This window comes from Emydura macquarii, unplaced genomic scaffold (assembly GCF_026122565.2).
Source record: "Emydura macquarii macquarii isolate MOO-44397 ecotype Brisbane River unplaced genomic scaffold, CSIRO-AGI_Emac_v2 contig_3348, whole genome shotgun sequence".
Taxonomy (NCBI): Eukaryota; Metazoa; Chordata; order Testudines; family Chelidae; genus Emydura; species Emydura macquarii.
Window position 1 is genome coordinate 7,254,329 of NW_027133485.1, and position 23,852 is coordinate 7,278,180.

General features: G+C 45.5%; 1 protein-coding gene across 1 annotated transcript; it reads right to left on the reverse strand.

Moving 5' to 3' along the window:
- Positions 1–5,003: 5,003 nt before the first annotated feature.
- IL22RA1 (interleukin 22 receptor subunit alpha 1) lies at positions 5,004–22,262 on the reverse strand. The gene is made up of 7 exons (XM_067533709.1): positions 21,930–22,262; positions 17,627–17,759; positions 14,445–14,626; positions 13,038–13,222; positions 12,071–12,206; positions 11,477–11,598; positions 5,004–8,041 (listed from the first exon to the last, which is right to left on the reverse strand). The coding sequence occupies exons 1-7, from the start codon at positions 21,970–21,972 to the stop codon at positions 7,028–7,030; spliced, it is 1,815 nt and encodes a 604-aa protein (XP_067389810.1). The 5' UTR covers positions 21,973–22,262; the 3' UTR covers positions 5,004–7,027.
- Positions 22,263–23,852: the final 1,590 nt, after the last annotated feature.

Here is a 23,852-nt window from a genome sequence, read left to right on the forward strand (position 1 = left end):
TTGAGATGTAGCCTTTGCTAGCGGGGAGTTGGCTGGGCAGAATGTTACTGCTTCAGTCTCAGCTTTTCCATGGAAACAACATGTTAACATGCAGCTGGGCTGTTGCAACATCAACAGCTGTAATTTCTCAGTGGCCATGCTCTGCTGGTGTCACAGAGGCACAGGATGCATGAACCAGCTCAGATAGTATCATTATGGAAACAACAGTCCAGATCAACTCAATGGTACCAAATGGCATCAGCAATGACAGCACAACAGAAATGTCTTCTGCAGGCTGATAGCCGGCGTTTGCACTTTTGCTGCACTGCTAGACAAGCTCATGACCACAGCACATAGTCCATGAATAGTTCTAGAGCCAGGTAACCCGGGGGCTGACCCATGGTGGGTAATGTGCCTCTCAAGCGAGTAGTAGAGAGGGCAGAAATTTTTCAGCAAAAATGCCATTTGCATCCAAATGTTTCCAAACCAACCCCCCCCCACACTGCATTTATTTTGATGAAATTTTATTTTGAATCACCCCTCCTGCCCAAAAAATGAGGCATTTCAATAATGTCAGAAGTTCCATTTCAACATCTATGGAATTTGTCACTTCAAAAAGATTTCTTCAAATGGAATTCATTGTTTTCTGCATAACATTAAAAATAATTAAAAAGGAAAATCGGAATGAAGTATTTAGATTTTTACCAAAATGAAATGTTTCAATTGACCTGAAATTAAGATTATTTTCTTTAAAATCTCATTTGATGGAAAATTTTGATGTTTTGTTTTTGTTTTTGAACAATAAAAGAATTTTGAACTTGCAGAATTTCCTGTTAAATAGAAAATCTGGTTCCGGCCCACCTCTAGTAAGAAACTCTTAAAAAATATTGGCCTTAATGATAGCTTGACCGATCAGTTACCGTGACACTGTTGCGTCTGCTATTGCATCTGCCCCCAACTCCCTGGGCTGTGGCTTTCTTCCCATTCAAATGGAACTTTTTGGGGTGCAGGCTGGGGTGGGGAGAATCTTTGCTGGTGCGACCAGTAAAAGAAATACTCAACTCATCTCTTGTTTATCTCTCTGCTCCCCTTTGCATTTAATCACCACTATCGAATCTCTCCAATCTCCCCGTCCTCCCACTGGAAGACAACATTGAAACAATATTTCAGTGAGATGAGAGATGCAGCACAAGCCAGTTGGGCAATTCTTGGCTTTTCTCATTTGAATTATTCACATGCACTATGGATTGTGTAGTGTGAGCTGCTGATGGGGACGTCATATTTTTCCCAGAAAACAACTTTGCTCTGGGGAAAATCCTACAGCCTTTACTCAGCCAAAACTGCCCTTGAATTCAGCAAGATGTGAGCCAGAGTGAGAATAAGTACAGACCTCTGCATGGTACCCGAGTCAGGATTGTAGGATCTGTCCCTATAAGAAAAGCATCACCACAACCAGAACTGCCATTTGCCTATTGCAATGCTTTGTACCAACATGAGGCTTGCACTCTAAATGTGAATTTCACTGCGTTTGAGCTCATGCTAGGCAGGATCCTTCCCTTTCCCAAATTCCCTTGTTGTCATCATAACCACTGCTAATCCCTCAGGCTAGAATCTAATTGCAAAATCACACTAAGGCAAATGGAATTTGACCTCAGCTCTCTTCTGGCTGAGAAAACACATAGAACTGTCCCTGTGTCTTGAATAGTTCATCTCCCCACAATGCTCATAAACTGAGCTCTCCCCATACCACCCAGAGAAGGGCTTTGCTTATTCCTAAAGAAATGGTAATTTCCCCCCTTAAAACTGACAGCATCATGTACTTAAATTACTTTCCCTCCAAACCTGGCACAAATCACAGGCTGAGTTTGCTCTTCTCCCCGTTCAAAAAGAATTACCCACTTGGTTGGTGCTTTGGAAAATAAAGCCCATCTGTGTCCTACAATGCATGTGTTATTAATTGCTCAGTTTGCTGCTGGAAAAGGAGCTGACCCAGGGCATCTCCCCTCAGTCTAGGTTCTTTTGAGTTAATTAAGTGCTGGAGAAAAGATGCTGAAGAGAAGTCCCTGGAGGTTGATATTGTTCAACAACAGAAGTGGTACAACAGTATAAGCTTCCCCTTCACTGCCATGCTACTGTTCCTTACACTCGACCAAGAGCGGCTCCTCCCTATGGCGTCCCATGGCGTTGAAGACAAGGGATGTACACCACACCTCCCAGCCCCTCTTCTCCATCCTGCATCTGGGCTCTGCTGAGCTTCCTTATCCCCACTCAGAGAATCGGAGAGTAGTGTGGGGACTCCACTGGCACTCTAACCTTGCTTAGGCGAAAATCTGTTGGCTCCAGCGAAAACAAGAACCGAATGGAAACTAAGCAAGTGCTCACATTTTGGAGTGTGCTGAACTATTAAAGAAGACAAAGGAGGAAGGTTTCATTGCCCTGCAGGCACTGAAGACAGAGTGGGCCAACGGGAATTGGATTTCACTTTATTGCCCATGTCTGAAGCTTATGACCATAAATTCAATTGCTGCTGTAAGGAATCACAGCTGCAAAGCAAAGCAAACATTCCATCCTGGGGAGCAGCCTCTTAAATTGTAGCGCTGGTGCACCCAAAGGCAGAATGAATAGCTGGCTGATTCTTTGACAGACGTGGCTCTTAGTGTTGGAAAAAGATTAATTAAAGGTATCCTGTGATGGCCAAATTTGGGTACTGTTGCTATAATATTTTTATTATTTTGCGCTTGAGTTTTTTAGCTTGAGCTTTTTTTATTTTTTTTTGTATTGGTAACTTTTTTGCAGACCATGCTGCTAACACCGTCCCTAAGGGACTATCTCTGGAGGGTTTACTTCCTTCAGTCCCCATATTTTTTGTTTACAATACCACTGACACACACACCCACACACCAAGCGCACCCTGTGTTAACACAGCCTCGGCTTCGTCCCTTTAAGACAGGTCAGAAAATTTGATCCGAGCCCTGCCCTAGTTACTTAAAACTAGCAGACTTTTTTTTAATTACACCCTGTGGACAACCTGTGCACAGAACAATGGGGGACATATGCATATTTTAATAACAAATAAGATAGAAAAGGGTAAGGAGATTCCGTGCACGAAATAACCTTGTGCCACCCAGGACTTTTGCGTAAATGAGCCCTTAGGCTCAACGCATGGCCACCGTCAGAGACAGTGCTAGGGTGCCCGTTTTGGAATCTCCTTAGAGAACAGCCTTTTAGACATAAAAAACAGACAACATACACATAACATACGGTACCTGAAATCCCTGGAGACTGTGAGACACAAAGGGTTTCGATGCTTTACAGCCTTTCACTGAGTTTTATTTTCCGTTTAAAACCCTTTAGGGTGACGTCACCCAGTGCTGGCTGAGGCGTTGGCTGGCGCAGGAACTCGGGGTTGGCATGCAAGGTGTCCCTTCGTAGTCGCCAAATTGTTGGAAAAAGATTTTAAGTGTGGTTTGTTACCCTGTACCGATAAGAGACCCACACAGGATTTCAGGCTGGACAGTCTTCAAAAGAGTTTATTTTGCAGAAGGTTAATCCTCAAGCCCACAAGTGGACAGTGGAAAAAGACCCCGAATTTAGAGTTACAGACAGTTGTATACCTTATTACTATTTGAATACAAATGACAAAAGCATACGTATTTCCCTTACAAGGGCACAAACCTATTTTCTTTATAACTATTGGCCTATATTATTTTTATTTTTACTTACAAAGGTATGCATATTTATAAGATGTTTTTGCAGATATTTTGCAACTAGCTACAGCTTATTTATTAAGGTTGCACAACTTGCTTAATTCGGCCGAGGCTTATCTCCTTTTGCTTTCCAGCTAAAACTTTCCATGATTCTTACACAGAGTGGAACGGCCTTGCCTCTATGAACAAAGAAGCTAGCTAAATTGGAGTAGCTATGGTCAAGCAACTAAAAATCGGCATACAATAGTCACATGCCATCACGTGCATGGCTCAGGGCAACTCAAGATAGAGTCAGAGTAATCAGAGATCAGAAACTTCTATTCTAGGAAATATAGACAAAGTCTCCCCTCATCCAGCCAATGCAGGGTTCTCGCTGCCTCATCAGCTTCCTTGCTCAGCCGGTCTGAAAACATCCCTTTTCTCCCTTGCCTTGAAATCCTTTTTCCCTTTACTGTTATGTAAAGCTTTGGGAAATGTGCTTTGTATGGAAAATACTAGCCAAATGAAGCTTCTCCTGCAGGTTATTGATCCTCGAAACATATATCCTAGGGCTCCATCCATTCCTGTTTCAAATGATGAGGCTTCCACTCCCCTTGCTCTTGAGAAATGGCTCTGTCTAGACCATACAGTCAGAAAACTGACCAGTACCAGAACTGTAAGAAAGAGGAGTCTGGCTACAGTAGCAGGGTCCACAGAAAGGGCCAAATTTTGAAGAGTAGCCTGGCAGCAGGCATAATGGAGCTCTGAGTGGGCATACCCACATTAGGTGCCTGTATTCTTCCTGGAGCAGCTTTGTGCTCCCTGTTACTACTAAAAACAGGGTTAATTTGCACAGATGGCTGCACATAGAGACTGTGGCTGGGTCAGAATGTGTGGACCACACCCCCTGAATACCACCTCTCCCCACCCCCATTGGCTCCTGTCATGGAAGATCTGAGAAGCAGCCTCTGTGTGAGCAGGTCAGCTGTGGCCCTCTCCTCCCAGCATTACCTACAGGTGTATTGAAAGGCCCCTGTGAAGCTGGATCCTGACAACTATGACACAACTGCCTGACATTTGTTCATCTCGAACCACCAGCAAATCAGAGTCACTGCAGGGCAAGGGTCATAGCTGAATGGCTTTCTGGATTTTCACCCTCTTCCCCCCTTGCTGCTAATGGGGTATGCAGTCAGTACAAATCATTTCCTACCACGTGGGCTGGAAGAAAAATCTGCCACCCAGAGACTGGGATGTCGACTTGAATATTCACAGGGCGTTGGATGACACCAAACATTTTAAATGAAAGATTTTCAGCTCACCCTCCCGCACCATGGTCGCATGGGTGTGTCTCTCTTGCCCCACCTTGCCTTAAAAGCTTTAGATTACTTGTATGTTTCTTGTTCCATCACTCCTGAACCCCATTCCAGAGCCTTCCTTATAGGTCTCGGGAACAAGAATGGTTATACATTTTGAGGACGTGTTGTCGCACTTGGAGAATTTTACCGTGAGCTGCCTCAGGAAGTGAATGTAACATCTTATGTGAAACTGGGTTAGGACAGAGTAAAGTACCATAGCCCTAAGTTATCAATTTAAACCAATAACCTTATATGTAGGTACCTTCTAGATCAGAAGATCCCGACTTACTGTATAAACAATGGGCCAGAGTCTGAAGACTTAACTCATACCTTATCTCAGGCCAAACTCTTATTGACTCTAATGTGAGGTTAGAGTGAACAAGGAATGTGTAAAAACTGAGTAGGGTCATCAGGACCTGGCCATAAAACATATGGTCCAACTGCCTCTGGAGTGCAGGGAAGCAGCCAGACAAGGGCATACTGCACATCCGTGAGGAGAGAGGACCTTTTAGTTATGAAAACTAGGGCAAATCCCTAATGACTCTCACAAAATGTGCCAAGTGCCTTTTAGCCTCCACTTGAAGCAGGCAGAACCATGGCTCAAGCTAAAGATATGCCCAGAACTTAATTTAGTTACCCACAGTGCACACAGGGTTGAGTTAACTCGGCCATGATTTGAACCTGTGGGTTGCAAAGTTTCCAAATGAGGCTTAGAGCACTAAGCTTGCCTCCTTAACAGTTGAGAGCTGTAACTATTGGGTGTAGAAGATAAGCAGCTAGCAAATGAAATGGAGAAAGGAAGGCCTTGGCTTGCTATAAAAATGACTGGTCATCATTCATTTGCTACAGAAAATGAGGGATGAAACATGAACTCACGTGACAAATATCTGCAATGTACAGGAGAAATATAAGTGTAGCATATTACTGTAACCAGCTCTGGTTCTTAAAATTATTAACTGGTTCCCTGGCTCCATTGCCCCACACATGTGAGAAGTGGAAGGAAACAACAATAGGAAGAAGCCACTGAATGATGAAACAATGCCATCTGTGATAAATAACTTGGGTTGGACTGTACGTGAACAAATCCAATTAGCTTTTTTCAAATAAATATTTACCTAAAAGCATCAATAGAAACACTTACAACAAGCCACTGAAATGGTGGCTATTGCCTTCATTATGACTCTTCATCTCTTTATTTAGTCTTTCTTATTCATTCCTCATTTAAGACAGAGAAAATAAACTTGAAAAAGACACACCAGATAATTGTCATTCCTCCTATAACCACAGGGAAGAGGATGATATGTCAGGTATTCAATGGCTATTACAGTTGATCTTAGCCAAAAGTCAAAGGAAGAATGTAACTGAAATAAACCCATGTTTTTTTGTGACACTGCAAATGGACTCCCCGGTCAATCAGCTTTGATTCAAACCCTTTGATAGATGCCATTTCCATGCTCTAAACAAAATCTGCCACTCAACTTAAAAATGCTTTTAGTGACTGGGAAATGACCATTCATGAGATCCTTTCCGGACGAGATTGGTTTCTAACTGTGACTTCATCCTGATCCGAACTTCCCCAAAGTTTAGGTCTGAGATTTTGGTGCAAAGAATGGTGTCATCTGTGAAATCTGGGTCCCACTTCGAACTTCCCCAGATTTTATGAGAGCTGAATCTGGGAACTGAGCTTGGGCTCCTCTCTAGTTTTAAAATAGGCCAATATTTAGGTGTAATCAATTGGACAATGTCCAGGAAATGAAGAGCTAGGTATAAATAATTAAAATTCAAAGATAATAGAATATAGCTTTCCTGGAAGCAATAAAGTTATAAAGGCACCCATGCCCATGAAAACGTAGGGCCAGATTCTGAACACTCTTATACATGTTGATTAGTACCTTACTCAGCAATTAGTCATGTTTATTTCAGTGAGGATGCTTGGCCAGTAGGGCACTAAATTAATGTGAATAAAAGTTGGCAACATCTGGCCCATAGATGTCATACAGTGCTGTGCTAACACATCAGGGTGTTTTCATCCAGTCCATGCTCCCACTGTAGCTTTAAATCCAAGTCTCTGAACAACATAGTCAAAGGCATGTTAGTGTCCTGGACGGAGCCAGAGGCATGGGGTGCAAAGGTGTTTAGTTCTAGGCAGCCCAGCTCCCTTTCTGCTGGTAGCACATCTGACGTTTGAAAGTCCGGAGGCTGCTGTTTGTTTTCAGGGTGTGACAATGAGTTTAATAGCATCCACTGGCTTGTGCTGCATTCCCCGGGGAGGTCATCACACGTACACACTGACTTCAGTAAGGGTGAGGAGGAGGAGGATGGAGGCCTGCCTTCTAAGACAGAGTTTGTGTCAACTGTCACTGAGGATAGCAATGGCAACAACCCTGCCATCTGCTGTCTGTAGTTTCCTCCTTCCTCCAGCAGAGACAGTGACTGCTGGGTCATGTGCAGCTTAGCTTCCTCGCAATCTGTTTGGAGCATCAGCTGCTGCGTTTGCCCCGTGTACCCCAGGGAGAACACCACTCCTCTTGTGTCAGTGTCACAGTTTTCCCATAATACTCTATCTACCAGCTTCGGCCTCTGCTCCTTGTAATTCTCATCACAGTACCTTTCACCCGGAGTCTTGATTTTAAGTTTGCCACTGGCAAACCTTTCAGGAGAAACATCCTGCAGCATCTGGTCTGGCTGAGCATTCATCCTGTTGATGCATCTTGTGCTTTCGAGGCACACTCCATATGTCGAGGCCAGAGGTTTGTTGTTCAGTGTGCATGGTAGATTTTCCTGAGCTATTTGAGAAGTGTACACTGAAGGAAAACCCTCTGCTTGGCTAGCTGGCTGAATGATGGGCTGAAACTCCAATAATTTGGCCTGTTGTCGATAGGCAGGTTCTGGCAAAGTGAATAAATGCGGCTGTTTCAGCAGGTTAATCTGCCCATCTGGGATGGATAAATTAGTAATTGGGCTTAAAATATTCTCAACTGTTAGCATGAGGGGCTGGAAGGCTGAAATCCCTCTGAAGTCCTGTCGTGGTAGAAAGACAAATGTTAGTCGGCAATAATGAATCTGTGAATTTTCAAGATTTGTTTTATATTGTTGCAAAATCGCTTTGGAAAAATATTCATAGGAGCTTGCAATCTGCCATACTGGATCTGATTCTCTGACCCAGCCAATTTGGATCCTGTGTCTTCTAGTGTTCCTTCAGAGGAAGGCAAACACCCCTCATCATGCACCAGAGCAATTGTGCAATCCTGTGTCTCAGGAATCAAATTGCTTCTTGCTCTTTGCTGTATTTCGCTCACACCCTGCTGCATGGAATTGGATTACCCTTAGCTTAGCCTGCAATATTGTTAATGGCCATTCAAGCAGAGGGATAGACACGTAGGCTAAAGAAGTGACTAGCAACTTTGGATGCCTCTATTTTTGGGTGCCTGACTTGACACGCCTTAATGAGGTCTGGTTTTCAGAAAGTGTGGAGCGTCCATCTTCTAAAAATCAAGTCCCTCGAAGTTTTTGCCTGTTAGGCACCCAAAAATGCAGGCACCCAACCTCACTGGTCACTTTTGAAAATGTAGGATGTAAATAAAAATAAAAATACTGCTTTTGGGATCCACAGCTTTGAACCCTTCCAGCAGATCCCCTCAAAGTCATCCCTTGTCCAAGGAGAATAAACCCAGCTTTCTTAACCCTTCATAACAAAGAGTCTTCAGACCTGCCATCACCTGTGTTGCCCTACTCTGAAACTCTCCATAACAATCTTTCCTGAGCTAGAGTGACCAGGCTGCATTGCCAAAGGAACGTGATACACATCTTATACAATTGTCTCCTCTGTACAGTTATCTAGTCATTCTAGTACTCTACTTTTGCTGGGATAAGTCTCATGACTGGAATAGTGGTACAGAGGTGTGTATGTTGTTTAGGAAGGGGAGGCAGGATAAAAAGGGAGGAGATGTACCATTGTACATCAAGAATTATATGCATTCATTCTGAGGTCCAGAAGGAGGTGAGAGGCAGACCAGTTGAAAGTCTCTCTGGGTAAAGACAAAAGGGGTAAAATAATAGGGGTGATGTCTTGGTAGGGATCTACTCTAGACCGCCAAATCAGGAAGAGGAGGTGGACAAATAACAAAAATATCCAAAAATTAGACCTGGTGGTAACAGGGGACTTTAACTACCCAGACATCTATTGGAAAAATAATATGGCAAAACACAAAATTTCCAGAAAATTCTTGGAATGTCTTGGGGTCAACTTTTTGTTTCAGAAAGCGGAGGGAATAACCAGGGATACAGCCATTTTAGACCTGAGTCTGACCAAGAGAGAGGAATTGATAGCAAATCTGAAGGTGGAAGACAATGTGGGTGAAAGCGATCATGAAATGTTAGATTTCATTACTCTAAAGAAAGGAAAGAGTGAGAGCAGCAGAACAAGGACAATGGACTTCAAAGCAAAATTTAAACAATATCTAAGGGGAAAAGAAGTTCTGTAGATCTGGTGGTTTCTTAAGGAGAAAATATTAAAGTCACAACTACAAGCTATCCTGATGAGAAGGAAAGAGAAGAAGAATAGTAAGAGGCCAATATGGCTCCATCAGGAGCTCTTTAATCACCTGAAAATCAAAAAGGAATCCTACAAAAAGTGGAAACGTGGATAAATAGCTAAGGAGGAGTTACAAAAGAATAGCACAAGCATGTAGAGACAAAATCAGAAAGGCTAAGGCACAAAATGAGTTACACCTCGCAAGGGACATAAAAGCAATAAGAAGAGGTTCTTTAAATATATTAGGCACAAGAAAAAGACGAAGGAAAGTACAGGTCCTCTACTTAGCAGGGAAGGAGAGTTAATAACTGATGACATCAAGAAGGCTGAGGTGTTTACTGCCTATTTTGCTTCATGCTTTACTAAAAAAGTTAATGGTGCCCAGATGCTCAACACAATTAATATTAACAAGGAAGAAGATACACAAGCCAAAATAGGTAAAGAACAGGATAAAGAATATTTAGATAAGTTAGATGTATTCAAGTCAACAGAATCTGAAGAAATTCCTCCTCAGGTACTTAAGGAACAAGTTGAAGCAATCTTAGAACTGCTAGCAATTATCTTTGAGAACTCCTGGAGGACAGGTGAAGTCCCAGAGGAATGGAGAAGCTCAAACACAGTACCTATCTTTAAAAAGGGGAACAAAGAGGATCAGAGGAATTATAGATCAGTCAGCCTAACTTCAATACCTGGAAAGATACTGGAATAAATTATTAAACAATCAATTTGTAATCACCTAGAGGATGATAGCATTATAAGGAATAGCCAGTATGGATTTGTTAAGAACAAATCATGCCAAACCAATCTAATTTCCTTCTTTGAGGGGGTTACTGGTCTAGCGAATGGGGCAAAACATGATATATCTTGATTTTAATCCCACACTACAGTGTTATAAGCAAACTAGGGAAATGCAGTCTAGATTAAATTATTATAAAGTAGTGCACAAGTAGTTGGAAGACGGTACTCAAAGTAGTTATCAATGGTTTGCGATCAAACTGGGACAGCGTAAATAGTGGGGTCCTGCAGAGGTCAATTCTGGGTCCAGTACTGTTCAATATTTTCATTAATAACTTGCAAAGTGCAAAGTACCACATTTAGGAAGAAAATATCAAATAAATGCACAATTACAAAATGGGAAAGAACTGGGTAGGTAGTGGTACTGCTGAAAAGGATCTGGGGTTATAGTGGATCACAAATTCAATGTGACTCAACAATCAGAACCATGTGATGCAGTTGCAAAAAGGATGAATATTCTGGGGTGTATTAACAGGAGTGTTGTATGTAAGACACTGAAGGTAATTGCCCCATTCTGCTTGGCAGTGGTCAGGCCTCAGCTGGACTATTGTGTCTAATTTTGGGCACCACACTTTAGGAAACGTGGACAAATTGTGTGTTGAGTGTTCAGAGGAAAGCAACAAAAATGTTAAAAGGTTTAGAAAACCTGACCTAAGAGGAATGGTAAAAATAACCCTGGGCGTGTTCAGTCTTGAGAAAAAAAGACAAGAGTGGAGAACCTAATAACAGCCTTCAAATACTTTAAGGGCTATTATAAAGAACACAGTGATCAACTGTTATCCGTGTTCTCTGAAGGCAGGACAAGAAGTAGTGGTCTTAAATCTGCAGCAGAGGAGATTTATGTTAGATATTAGGAAAAACTTTCTGACGATAAGAGTAGTTAAGCTCTGGAATAGACTTTCAAGAGAGTTTGTGGAATCCCCATCATTGGAGATTTTTAAGAACAGGTTAGACAAACACCTGTGAAGGATGATCTAGATTTACTTGGTTCTGCCTCAAGTGTTGGGGGTTGGACTCGATGACTTCTCGAGGTTGCTTCCAGCCCTACATTTCTATGATTCTATGATCCTATTCAGATGGATGCACATTCTCCCATGCATATTAGATATTTCCTTAAGGACACTTACCAAAGACTTTGGCCGTGCAGTGTGTTGCTTGATGTATTTATAGATCACATAACATATCACAGCAAACAACGATCCTGTAGCAAATGTAATTCCCCCAACAAAATATAGGCGCCAGGTGTTGTCTGTTCAGTGGGGGAAAAACATGCAATTTAGCCTCACAGAGGAGGGTGGGAAATAATTTATTGGATCTTCTAATCCATCCTGCACCATAAAGTTCTTAGGGCTTAATGGTGCCATTAAGCCGAACAGCTGTTCTCTACCATGTTCCCTACTGCTGCTTGAGACCATCACTTATTGTTCATTCCTAACAGACTAGTGGAAATAAATTGATCCCACTACTTTTTATAACTCTTGACTGTAGTTGTAAACTGTCTCTCCTAGACAGAACATGCCCGTGCTTCATGGTTAGCTGTGTCTAATCGCACCAAGGCTTTGGGGTAGTGGCAAGTAGAGGACTGCACTTCCTGATGTAGTGGTCCTCAAACCTTTTCACAGAATGGATCCACCTCTAAACAGAATGTCACATGGACACTTCCCCTCCCATTTCCAACTACATGGGCCTCTAGTTTAGATGTGCACATTTAGCAGTCTCACCTGGTAACGTTCTAACCCAAAGCACTTGAGGCTTGCTTCTTTTTTCAAAATGCTTGAGATATATTGTGGCGTTATATTCAGTGTCTGGGTTCAAGTCGGGAACATCAAATTCTTTTTTGTTCTCATTTCTTCCCCACTGTTAAAGCAAAAAAACCCCCAAAAGCAGAGATTTGTATTTTAAAGAGATTAAATGATTTAATTACTTCAACTCCAACTGAAAAAACTCAATATAAAACTTGTATTTACAAATAAAATCCCCACCTGACTCTGACTAATAACCCCCAAGCTTAGCAAAAGATCTGATTTGTTTTCCACCATTTGGTGGGTTATTTGCTCTTTGTATTTCACTTCCCTGGGACAATGAAGATAGTAGAGTTGGTTGGATAATTTTCACTGCAACAGATTTCCATAGCAAAATGCTATATTGACAAAACTGAAATTTTCCACAAAATCACATCAATTTTTTATGAGATTTTATTTAGGGAAAAAATTGAGGAAAAACTTTCAAAAGTGTCAAAATGGCCTGTTTTGACATTTTTTGGAACAAAAAGTTTTGATTTTTAATTTTGAAACACCTCATTTTGAAACTTATGTATAAAAAGAGAGCTAAAATTTAAACAAAACTAAAAATGGCATGAAAAATTGTGAAATTGTGGCATTTTGTCCCTATTCGGAATGAAAAATCGTTTCAAAATCTTGAAATTTTTCATGGGACAGAAAATCCATTTTTCAGCCAGCCCTTCCAGATAGGTCATGTTCCTGCTTGAGTCTGGTCAGTTGTGAGATTGGGGTTCCTAACGGTTTTATCCTCTGCTGAATATCAAAGGTATTGAAAATTCCCTTGTTCTTCAGAAATCCCATTTAGCATGAATTAACTTTTATGCGTGCCCCACCCCTCAGTTTATTCAGGCAACAAGGCTGGGTTTTATTAAAGTGAACCGTTAGCGGGTCTGTTGAGGTGTGTTACCTCCTGGCGTGTCCTATGGCTGAATAGCGTCACGTGGTAATCGATGGTACCAAATTTGCTGTAGATGTCCTCGACAGTTAGTTGGTAGCCATCCTCATCTCTCAAAGGAGTGTAAGGGGGTTGGATGAGAAACTTGATGGATCTAACGCTAGGAACATACTTCACCTCCGGCGCCCCAATAGTAGCTAGAAGATGTAGAGTGGGCAATGTCATTTAACTAGGTGAAAGATCATATATTACTAGAGCAAGTATAATTATTGCTGAGAACATTGTACAGTGCCCTTCAGCCCGATCAGACAGATCAGAGTCATTAAACTTTTATGGAGCTGTATAAAAAAGGTGGCATCAATCATTGCTTATTGCATGATGTGAAAGAGTCACAATGAAGGGTGAATTCTAAAATGAACTGAAGGGCAAGGGTCAAAAGAAATCAAACAAGATTACAGGCGGGGGCAAAGGGTTTGATCAGATTTTAATTGAAAGCAACCACCTGTCGCTCTTCAGAGTCACATAGCGTTAAAAATCAAACTGTAGAGATTGGCGGTGGGGTACAATGTAAAGCCATCTTGAAGTGCTGTAGGGATATGCACCTTCTAAAAAGGTGAATTTCTAATAGTTATGGATGCTACATGACACTTTTATAGCATGCTTCATGCAAGGATCTCAAAGTGTTTTGGAAACATTGAGGCCTATTCTAGACCTAAAACCTAGGTCGACCTAGCTATGTCACTTAGGGATGTGAAAAATTCACACCCCTGAGAGATGTCATTATGCCGACTTAAGCCCTGGTATAGGTTAATGGAAGCACCACTGTAGAATTTGAAGTGTAGATATACCCTCAGTCTCACAAAGCCCCTGTGAAATAGACACAGTAAATATTAAAAAATTGAAGCAGAGAAAGATTAAGGGACTTGTCCAAGGCAACACTGTCAATCAATGGCAGAGCTGGTTTGGAGATTTTGTTATGTTAAGTATCCATAAGGCTGTCTACTTATCCTAACCTTCTATAGCTCCATATCTCACCACTTCCATGACTACATTTCTGGCTGCTCACAGACTCCCATCATGCCCCTCTTAGTGTCCTGCTGGTTCTCACTATCCCTTAATACAGGACACAAGTGCCCTAAGCTGGGCAGTTGCTCCTCTAGAGGTGTCTGGCTTTCCAAGGAAGGTCAGGAGCTCTCCTCTGTGGACACAAACGTCAGCAGAGGCCCAAAGCCCTTTATTCAACCCCTTCCTGCCTGGCATCAGTCTCTTTTAGGGGTGGAAAGCCCACAACCCTTCCCAGAATGGCTTTGTCCTGCAACACTGAAACCAATGGACATGTTCCAGTGGACATCAATGTAAACAGGCCTGAGCCTACAGTAATCAGGTATGGTGTTAACAGACTCCAGCAGTGTCTCTTACTGTCTTCTCTGGGGCAGAATCTCTCTGAGCGGACCCAGTCGTAGGAACAGCAGTTGGGGACTACAGCCATCACTCTGGCATAGTAGCGCTCTTTGAAGTTCTGTGTCTCGTGCGTGAGATTACAGAAGGGTTGTGTGATGTTCTGGCACTCACTTTTCGTATGCCAGTCTTTTTCCCCGTACCTAAGAGGAGACAAAGTGACTGCTCTCAATCGGCCCTATAGAATTGCTACAATATATTTTACACACACACACACACACACACACACACCCTAAATATTTGAGATCTGCAGTATCACAGTAATGAATAATGCCAGTGCACCTATTTTCTGCTTCTCACATGCTTTTCAGAGCATGATCTCAGAGCATTTTACAAATATGAATGAATTAAGCCTCATAATGCTCTTGTGAAGTGTCATTTCATACACACACCCATTTTACAGATGAAGAAATTGAGGCACAGAGAAGGGAAATGACTTACCCAACATCTGCAGCCTATCCTGGAACAGAACCCAGGTCTCACAACTCCCAGACCCAAAGTGGTTTCTAATGCGCTATGAATGACTCAATATACAGATTTGGGACATAGAACTACTGAGTTGTTTAAAGTTTCCTTTCTTTCAGACAATGATGAGAATTTCTTCAGAGAGTGGGTAACCTGTTTTCCTAGCCCTTTATGAAAAGGGGGTTTGTTTACATGAACAAAAGAATCAGCGTCACAAAGGGGACAGGATGTACACACAGCTCATATTCACTGTAGCTGGCAAAGACGTGAACAGATTGAAGGTAACATTTGCAGAGCTGGTGCCTAATGTTGGATACTTATATTCTTTATCTAGACCCCTAAAGAAGCCTGATTTCAAGAAGGGGTGAGCACCCACATACCCAGCTACCAGGCAATGAGAGCTGGAGTCCCAGCACCTCTGGGAACCTGGCCACTTACTGTATTTAGGTTCCTAGATAAGGATTTAGGTGCCTGACTTTTGACCTTGGCTGCTAAAGGAAACTCCACTTCTGCTCTGATCTGTGGCTCACAAGGCAAGCATGTAAGGTGCACACTCCCTCTCTGCCTTTTTTGGAAGGGGTTCAAGAATGCAGTGCTGTGTTTGCTAGCTGATAACCCCAGACCCTAGAGGAGAATTTCCTTATGAGTGGAGCCTTCCATACAGCAGCTAGTCTTACTTATGTATGTAGCCTGCCCAGGACCCCAGCTAATCTGGGTTCCTCATGGCAAGCAGCTCTGCCAGCACCAGGTGATGGTAATCCAGGCAGCAGAGTGAGGTACTGGGAATAGGCTGTTCTTATCTCAGTTGGACGAGGCTCTTTGCATAGATGGTTTCTCCTCTTTTCCGGGGAACCATAAGGAGAAGCTGATTCCAGAGCCCAAATGCCAGTGCTTCATTTGTAATGAAAGAGATGCTGGAGTTCAAGCCATTTTTTTACTTTCATAACTGACACGGCAAGCCCAGAGATGCTGGGCTATGAACTGCCAAGCCTAGAGGTGCTGGGGCTCAGCCCTGACAAGCCCTTGCACAAATTCAGCATTGCCAGACACTTCCTGTAACAAATTAAGCAGCTACCCAACAGAACACAGGGGCTAGGGTCAGCCTTTGCTGAAGGCCCCTCCCAGCTTGTCCTGCAGCCACTGTCTTGGCAGGCAGACTCGGGGTGTACTGTAGACCTCGTACGGCAGCTGCAGGGCTCTGAGCTGGGGACTTGTTTCTCTGCGTCTGAGTGGCAACATCAGTCACAGGAACCTAGCATAACATGGTGTTCCAACCCAGCCCAGCCCTGCGGCACTCAGGAGATGGTTTGTGGAGCAGCCTAAGCGGAGGGAGCTGTATCAAGGGCTCCCAAGCAACCCACCAGGAAGGATGTTGAGCTTTTCATTTGCTCAAAGCAGGGTTATCCCACCAGCAAGGGAGGCTGCCCAGGGCCCTCAAAATGAAAGCGGTCGTGTCTCACATTCCCTCCCCAGCATGATACAAGCAGGCAGCTGTGCTCTCTCCTTATGGCTTTTTCATTAATTATTATAATTAACACACGTTTGGGAGCTTAATGAACTGGCTGCAGTGCCCTTTAAACTGCTTCTCATGGCTCCTGCCGGATTATGGAATTTGTCTGTCTTGCTTGGAGAAAGTGTTGCATGCTGGTAAAAAGAGCATGGGATGGAGGTGGGCTAAGAGCCAGGATGCCTGGGTTCCATCCCCAGCTCTGCCAGTGAACCATTATGTGTAAATCTGCTGATAAGTTTGCCGGCTGAGAACCCGTCTAAAGGCCAATGAAGCCATTGGAAAGACTTCCAATGAGTTCAATGATCAAGCCCTGGGTGACCAGGACCCTACAGCAAACTTGTTCAATTGATCGTGACCTCACCTCTTCCTGTCCCTCATGGACTGAGGATAATGGAGGCAGGCTCTGGCGGGTTGGCTGGGGCTGCTCCAGGCCTCCACCAGCACAGGGATGCTCCTTTCCAGCCAGGCACCTGACCGGTGCGGGGCTGGGGAGGGGGGGCCGGAGCTTGAGGCTGCTGCACCGAGCGCAGCGCTCAGGGGGCTAAATGACCTCAATATTACTCATGGACCGCCTGGAATCTTTAGTGTCCCCCAAAGGGGTCCTGCCTACCAGGTTGGGAACTGATGCCCCAGATGCAGCCTGTCACCTCATGGCCTGTAGGACCCAATGATCCAAAAAGGAGCCTCCTTGTTTAGACTGCACTTTCTCTGGGGGCTCTTGGCTATCTCTGCTAATCCAGTGTGGTCGCTGTCGCTGACCTTCTGAAGGCTTGGGCAGGGACGGCAGGGCTAGAGATAGAGAGTTGCAGAGCCATGAGCTCTTCGAGTAGGAAGCCCTCCAGCTGGGCCAGAGTGTGGTGGGATTGCAAGAAAATTCTACTGGGCAATAAGGCCCAGGGCCTTTTTCTACTGGGCCACACTTCCTCTCAAAAGCAGGAGAGCTTTCAGTTTCCATTTATTCCTTCTTATCTAACAATCACTTTCTAGCTGAGATTAACTCTGAGACCCTTGCGTTCAGTTCCAAGCAGAGCCATTTCCATGGCAGTCAAACAAGCAGCCAGTGGCTGCTAAACCTGCTTGCCTGCCCCAGCCCTTTGCTCCCAGAAATCCATGGACTCAACACACCAAATCCAGCAAGGCCCCCCAGGAGAAAGCAAAGCCTGCATACCGTTTGTACTCGACATCATACACCGTGCCCTGGGGAGCCTCTGCTTCACTTTCCCACTTGAAGATGTTCTCAAAGTTTGTAGAAGAAAATGCTGCATGTTTCAGAAATGGCGACCTCTCTGCGATCGAACAACCTAAAGGAACAAGGGAGCTAGCATAAAAAAGGCATCTTCTTCCCAGTCAGAGCGCCAGAGCTTCCCACTTTGACACACTGCTCAGTCAGCTATGGGGGTGATACCTATCTCCATGGTAGTGATCCAAGACTACAGAGTGTGCCCATTACAGTCACCTGGAGATGGGCTGCAGCCCTGGTGTTGGGATCAGGACTAAGATTAGGCTGGGGTTGAGGCCAGTATTGCTGTAGACAGCCTCCAATTCTGCAGCAGTATAGTTAGCACAACCAAGCCACATGTGATGGGCCAGATCCTGAGCAGGACCCACCAAGCATTCAGCACAGCTTGTGGTGGGCGGGGGGGGGGGGCGGCAATAGTGCCTTCATGCCATCTCTCCATTCCCGCAATCCTCGAGCTGTCCACACCTCTGGCTGGTTCTCTAAAGGCTGCTCTAATTTACACCATCGATCAACAGCTCCAAGGGGCAACCCCGAATCACCACGATATAAGGAGTGGTGGCCATGCTCTCTTTCCCTGTGCCATGCCCATACTGGCCACGGAGAGGGTGGGTGGAGACTAAGTTTTTGGGGCAAGGATCATTGTTCTGCCACAGGTCTGTGCATTGCCTTGGTTGGAGCTCCTTGATGCTATTGCAATAAAAATAATAGGTGCCACTGTAGTGGGTTAACACCACCTCAGGCTTCCCCTGCTCGGGGGGATCCTGCACGGCTAATACTGATGTGCCTTTGGGACAGCTGCTTGCCGGCACGAGGGCACAAAGTTGCTCCTCTGTACGAGAGGATCTGGCCCAATTATCACAGCTGGCAAAGGCAGTTGCAGATGGGATTTCTGAGTGTGTACGTGAGTCAGACACAGATCACAGGAAGGCAATGTACAGCTGCTCACTCCAAGCTTCCCACCACAGGCTTGGGCAGGTAGCCGGACTGATCCATTGCGCTATAGGTCAGCACAGCTTACAGAAAGCCTTGGCGTCCCCACGCCTGGAATGGGACTCAGGAGTCCTTTCCAGTGTTTTGTTTCCAGTGTTTTGTTTGGTTACAAAGCACGGCAGCAAAGGCAGTTCGCCAGGAACAATCCACGCCTCCTGTCCCTCTTGCTTGCCTCCTTGCCTCTTCCTTGAGCAGCAAGGAGTGTTGTGCTAACGTTCAGGGTGTCACCTCACAGCTGACCTAGCCATATCAGTGAGTGCAATGAACCTCTCCTGATGACAGGAGTCAGCAGGCTAGTTGTGTTGGATTCAGGATGACTGTACAGAGAGAGAGAGTGATACTCAGAGGAATCTCTGAAAGGTGGACTCTGACCTGGGAGTGTCAAGGTGAAGACAACTCCCCAGCTACCAGCTTCACAAGGCTCAGCCCAGGAGCTCTGGCTTTGGGAAGCAGGAAAGTCACTTGATCTGTATGTCCGTGCTCCAAAGAGCTGGCTCTGCCCCAGCATTCAGGGCAGGGGGACACTGATGTGAGCCGCTGAACAGGGCTCCCTTCAGAGCAGTTACTCTCTGAAACACACAAGGCAAGGTTTTCCCAGTACTTATTCAAACTACCTGCTGGTCAGGAATGCAGCCTAGGAGCTGATACAGGCTCTTCTTGTGTTTAGTGTATAACCCTCAAAGAGGCTGCCAGAGCCAGTGCCCTGCATTTTCAGAAGTGACTGGTGTTTCAGGAGGCCCCACTTGAAAATCTTAAGGATGCCTAGCTTGCAGAGAGTGGGGGCCCAGAACTGTCTGAAAGTCAGGCCTTTTAAAGCACCTTGAGCCGGGCTCACAGAAATCACTAGACGGCTTTGAAAATTTAGCCCATTCCTCTGTTAGATTTGCCAAAGGCACCTTCTAAACGGAATTGGAACAGTTCTGAAGGAAAAGGTTCCCCTGAGATGTACAGTAGCCAGATTTGTCATCCCAGTATCATTTCCTTCCCTCTCCTTCCCACTACACAAGGTAACCAGAGCACGTCTCAGACTAATCACTTTCTGCATTTCAGGGCCTTTCAGGTCAGAATTAAAAGCCAGTCCCAGTTCCACAAGGCCAAGATTTTAAAAAATGGCCGGTGGTTCAGGGGACGCCTTGGCCTGAGCATTCAGAGAAGCTGAGCACTTGGAGCTTCCACTGGCTTCCATTGGATGGCGGCTGCTTGGCAGCTCTGAAAATCAGGTCCCTTTAAGCTGTCTGAAACCAGGATCCCAAAATCAGCAGGCCTTTTTGAAAACTGGGGCCTGAAGTAAACCCTCTGTAGCATGGGGCGTGGGTCACGTTCTGGTGGATTCTCTGTACCTTGAAGTCTTTAAATCATTATCTGAGGACTAAAATAACTCAGCCTTAGGCTAGGGGTCTATTTCAGGAGTGGGTGGGTGAGGTTTTGTGGCCTGCGTTGTGCAGGAGGTCAGACTAGATGATCATAATGGTCCCTTCTGACCTTATAGTCTATGAGGTGACAATTACTATCCCCATTTTACAGATGGGGAAACTGAAGCACAGAGCAGGGCTGTGGCTGGCTCAAGGTCACTCAGCGAGTCTGTGGCAGAGCTGGGATGAGAGCACAGCACTCCCTGGCTCCCAGCTGCCTCACTGGTGGTGCAGTCAGTAGAGTTCTGCCAGCCTAAGCCCCACAGCTTGTGTGAGAGGAGAATCCGGGCCAAAGGGATGGATCCCAACGTCCAGGGTATTTGGGGATGGGCGCCTCTCTGGAGTGTCCCTCTGGGAACAAAGGCTCTGAGGGAGGAGGGGGCAGGGAGGGGGGCAGGGCGGGGGGGAGGAGGTAAAGACAAACCTCTCCAAGGTGCAACCAAAGCAACACAGACACATGTTGACACCATGCTAAAAGGAAATGGGCCAGCCAGATTCTGCCCTGACTGACGCCCCCATTCGGCCCCAGGCTGAATGTGAGTGGTTCGGGGCAAGGCCCAGCACTGGTACCCTATGGTCACGAGGGCAGTGCAAACCCATGGTAACGCGGGTGCAGTGTGGCAGGAGGTCGGGGGGAAAAGAGGGTGGGATGGGGCCTTAGGTATTCCCCAGGGTGAAAGGCCCTCCATGGGCTCACTGAACCAGGCCTAGGGGTTGACCCTGCACCCTGCGCTCGCACAGGACTCCAGTCATCCACCGACTCTTCCACCCTGGGAAGATGCTGCCCCTGGCGCTGCTTCACATAAAATGAGCGCTGCTTCCTTTCTCTCTTGCCCCACTGTCTCAGAGCATTCCCTGGGGATCGGCGCATGGCTGGGTCTTACCCTGCCCAAGTGGAAGTGGGGGAGAATGCTGTCTCCGTGCTACCTCCCTACCCCCCAACCCGCTTGCTCCCCACAGGAGCCCCTTTGCTCAAGTGCATCATGGAAGGGGCTCTGCAGGGTTCGGGGAAGCAGGAGAGAGAGGGGGCAGGGGCCTGGCCACGGTCTGTGGCGCCGGAGAGCCAGCTGGATCGCTACACAGACACCTGTGCGAGTTAACCCAGCTGGTAGCTGCCAGAGCTCCCTGTGTGTCCCCTCTGTGGCTGCTTCTTAGCGTTCCCAGGGGGGCCCAGCCACTGGCAGGAGGGGGCCAAACAGAGCATGGCAGAGAAAGGAGCTTTCCACATGTGGATGGCTCCGTCTGCTATGGATTCGGGGGCATATTTCTAACCAATCTCAGGACCCGTAGTGCTGCCCCCATCCTCCAGCCCTGGCACTCTGGTCCCCATTCTGTGGGTCCTACTGCTCAAGGGGCGACAGGGCCCTTTGTCATTAAGCTCAGCTCTTTGCCTGGTGTATTTGCTGATGGTAACTGTCCTGCCTCTGGGGCAGCCAATGATCCGACCCCTATGATCCCGCCACCTCACTTCCCCTATTGGTTGTCTGCCGCATCCTTCCTCCATCCCCATGATCTGCTAATTCCGATAGGGCCCAATCCAAAGCCCATTCAAATCAAGCCTTTCAGTGATTTCCACAGGCTTTGGATCAGGCCTATGGCAAGCTCTTAGTCCTTTCCTTACTAGTCTGTACAGCGCCATGCACTCCAGCAGCGCTATAAAAATAACTAAGACTAGAGCAAAGCTGGCAGAGAGCTTAAAAACAAACCCAGGCAGAAGCTAATTCTCTAGGTCTTATTTCAGGGCAGCCATGTAACAGTCGCCCCGCCACAATAAAACGACTGACAGTAGTGAATCCCCTGATGGAAAGGAAGTGAAAACTGGTACTTACCCACGAGGGAACAGACAGCCCAAAAAATCAGAGTCTCCTTCATGAATGACTGTGAGCTGGGATGTGAAGATGCAGGTTGTTCCCTATCCCAGGTGAGTCACCTCTGAAGGAAACTAATATCCTGTCTTTGCGAGTTTAAACTATGCCAATCATGCAGGAAGAGGTGGCGGAGCTACCGGCCTGCCTTCTTTGCCATCAGAGCACATGAAGCCATGCGCACGAGAGAGGGAATGTGAGTCCACGTATGCACTGTGCCGTACAAAGGTGCACAAGCGGCAGGAGTGAAAAGTTCCCTGCTTTCTGAACTGGAGCCAAGTGCCTGTTTTCTGATAAGGAACTGCCTGCCTGAGAGCCCTTGCTGGTATTTCCCATCCTGGGGTTTGCTTTTCTGGTCTGGCAGCTTTACCTCTGTTACTTTAAAAGGCAAAATTGGTCTCGTCACATGTGTGTGGTTATGTAACCTCGCAAACAATGAACTTAGTTACACTGGAAACGCCTGAGGATGCTTCCTTCAATCCAGAGACACCCACGTCACTGGTTAATGAGTTCTATGCCAGTTGCATTTAATATGCATTAGAATTGTCTGGTTGATGTGCAGCACTGACCTCTATGTAATGGAATCTGAACTAATCAGTTGTGTGTCACAGCCACAATATCATTAGCTAGCTATGGAGATTTTACTGTAGCTCAAGCAGTAGGGCCTGGGCTTTTGTAACAGGAGTTGCTGAGCTGTATCCCTGCTACAGCTGTGAAGTTCTAAGTGACTAGTACAGTCTGTGAACAACCATCCTACTGTAGGTGTGGCGGCTTGCTATATAGCGTTCTCCCTGTTTAGTATGGCCAACCCCATGCATTTTTTTAAAAAATCATGAGTTTGGGCTCTTTTTCTTTGCCTTCTGGTCTTGGAGCCTTTAGGGCCTCTTTAGGTCACAATCTCACAATTTTCTCTGCAGTCAGAAGGGATAGAGACATCTTTTTAAAAGGCTGAGATTCTCACCTAATCCTGTGACTCCAGGAGCTGGGGCTTTCAGAACAAAGTATCACAAGACTTGCGATAAAGTCATGAGAGTTGGCACCGCTGCACACTCTCCGTTTGATTTGGAAGAGTTCCCAGGCCCAGCGACTGTGTGTGTGTAGCTGTGGAACAGCCCGCCATCCCTGCAAGCTATCTGCTCCTTGACTCTAAGGTACGGTAACTCCCTAGCCAGAGGATGGATTCTCCCTTGGGATATTTCAGGGATTTACACAATCAATTGCCCAGTATCTTACTGTTCACAATGGGGTGAAAGCTTAAGGCTCAAGGGTTGCATAGGCCTATGCTGGCCTACTATTTAAATCTGGATTTCACCCAACGCAGAGCAAAACAGCCACTCTCCTTGACATCCAGCTGCTAACAACACCATAACTGTGGCTCATGCAACTGGCTGATCCACGAGATCACTTCAAAATATTCCCTGAGCGTGTAACAGAACTGTGCTATGAACAGGTGGAGTCCATCCTCTTGGTGTGGGACTTTTGTATTTTTTAAAGCCAATTTAAAAATCCTAAACCCATGGATTGCCCTTTAATTTTTCATTGGAGTTAGGTTTAGGGGCAAGCTTTTCTCCTAAGCACAAACCATCCCAAATGAGCCCAAGCCTCAAGTTGCAACCTCTTTAAATTAATTACAAACACTCATCAAATACAGTAATAAAGCCATGTGCACCATAACCTTGCTGTGATGTCATGAAGGCCAAACACATACTAGAAAAATACCATACTGGCTGCCTATCTAGTCCCTGGCTTTGATCCTCTATTATTGTCTATTTCTCTATCTTAGATTTCTCTCTCGTACTCATCCCAGTAGGATATAAGTCCTGATGAATGCTCCAAGTGCGCCACAAATTCACAGAAAAGTTTCTGTATGTATCCCTCTGACCTCAC

Coding starts and splice junctions, on each gene's coding strand:
- IL22RA1 (XM_067533709.1), bottom strand. CDS start 21,972: ATGAAGGAGACTCTGATTTTTTGGGCTGTCTGTTCCCTCGTGG. Junction 17,760..21,929: donor GGCTGTCTGTTCCCTCGTGG/GTAAGTACCAGT, acceptor TTGTTCCTTTAG/GTTGTTCGATCGCAGAGAGG. Junction 11,599..12,070: donor TTGGGTTAGAACGTTACCAG/GTGAGACTGCTA, acceptor CCCACTGAACAG/ACAACACCTGGCGCCTATAT.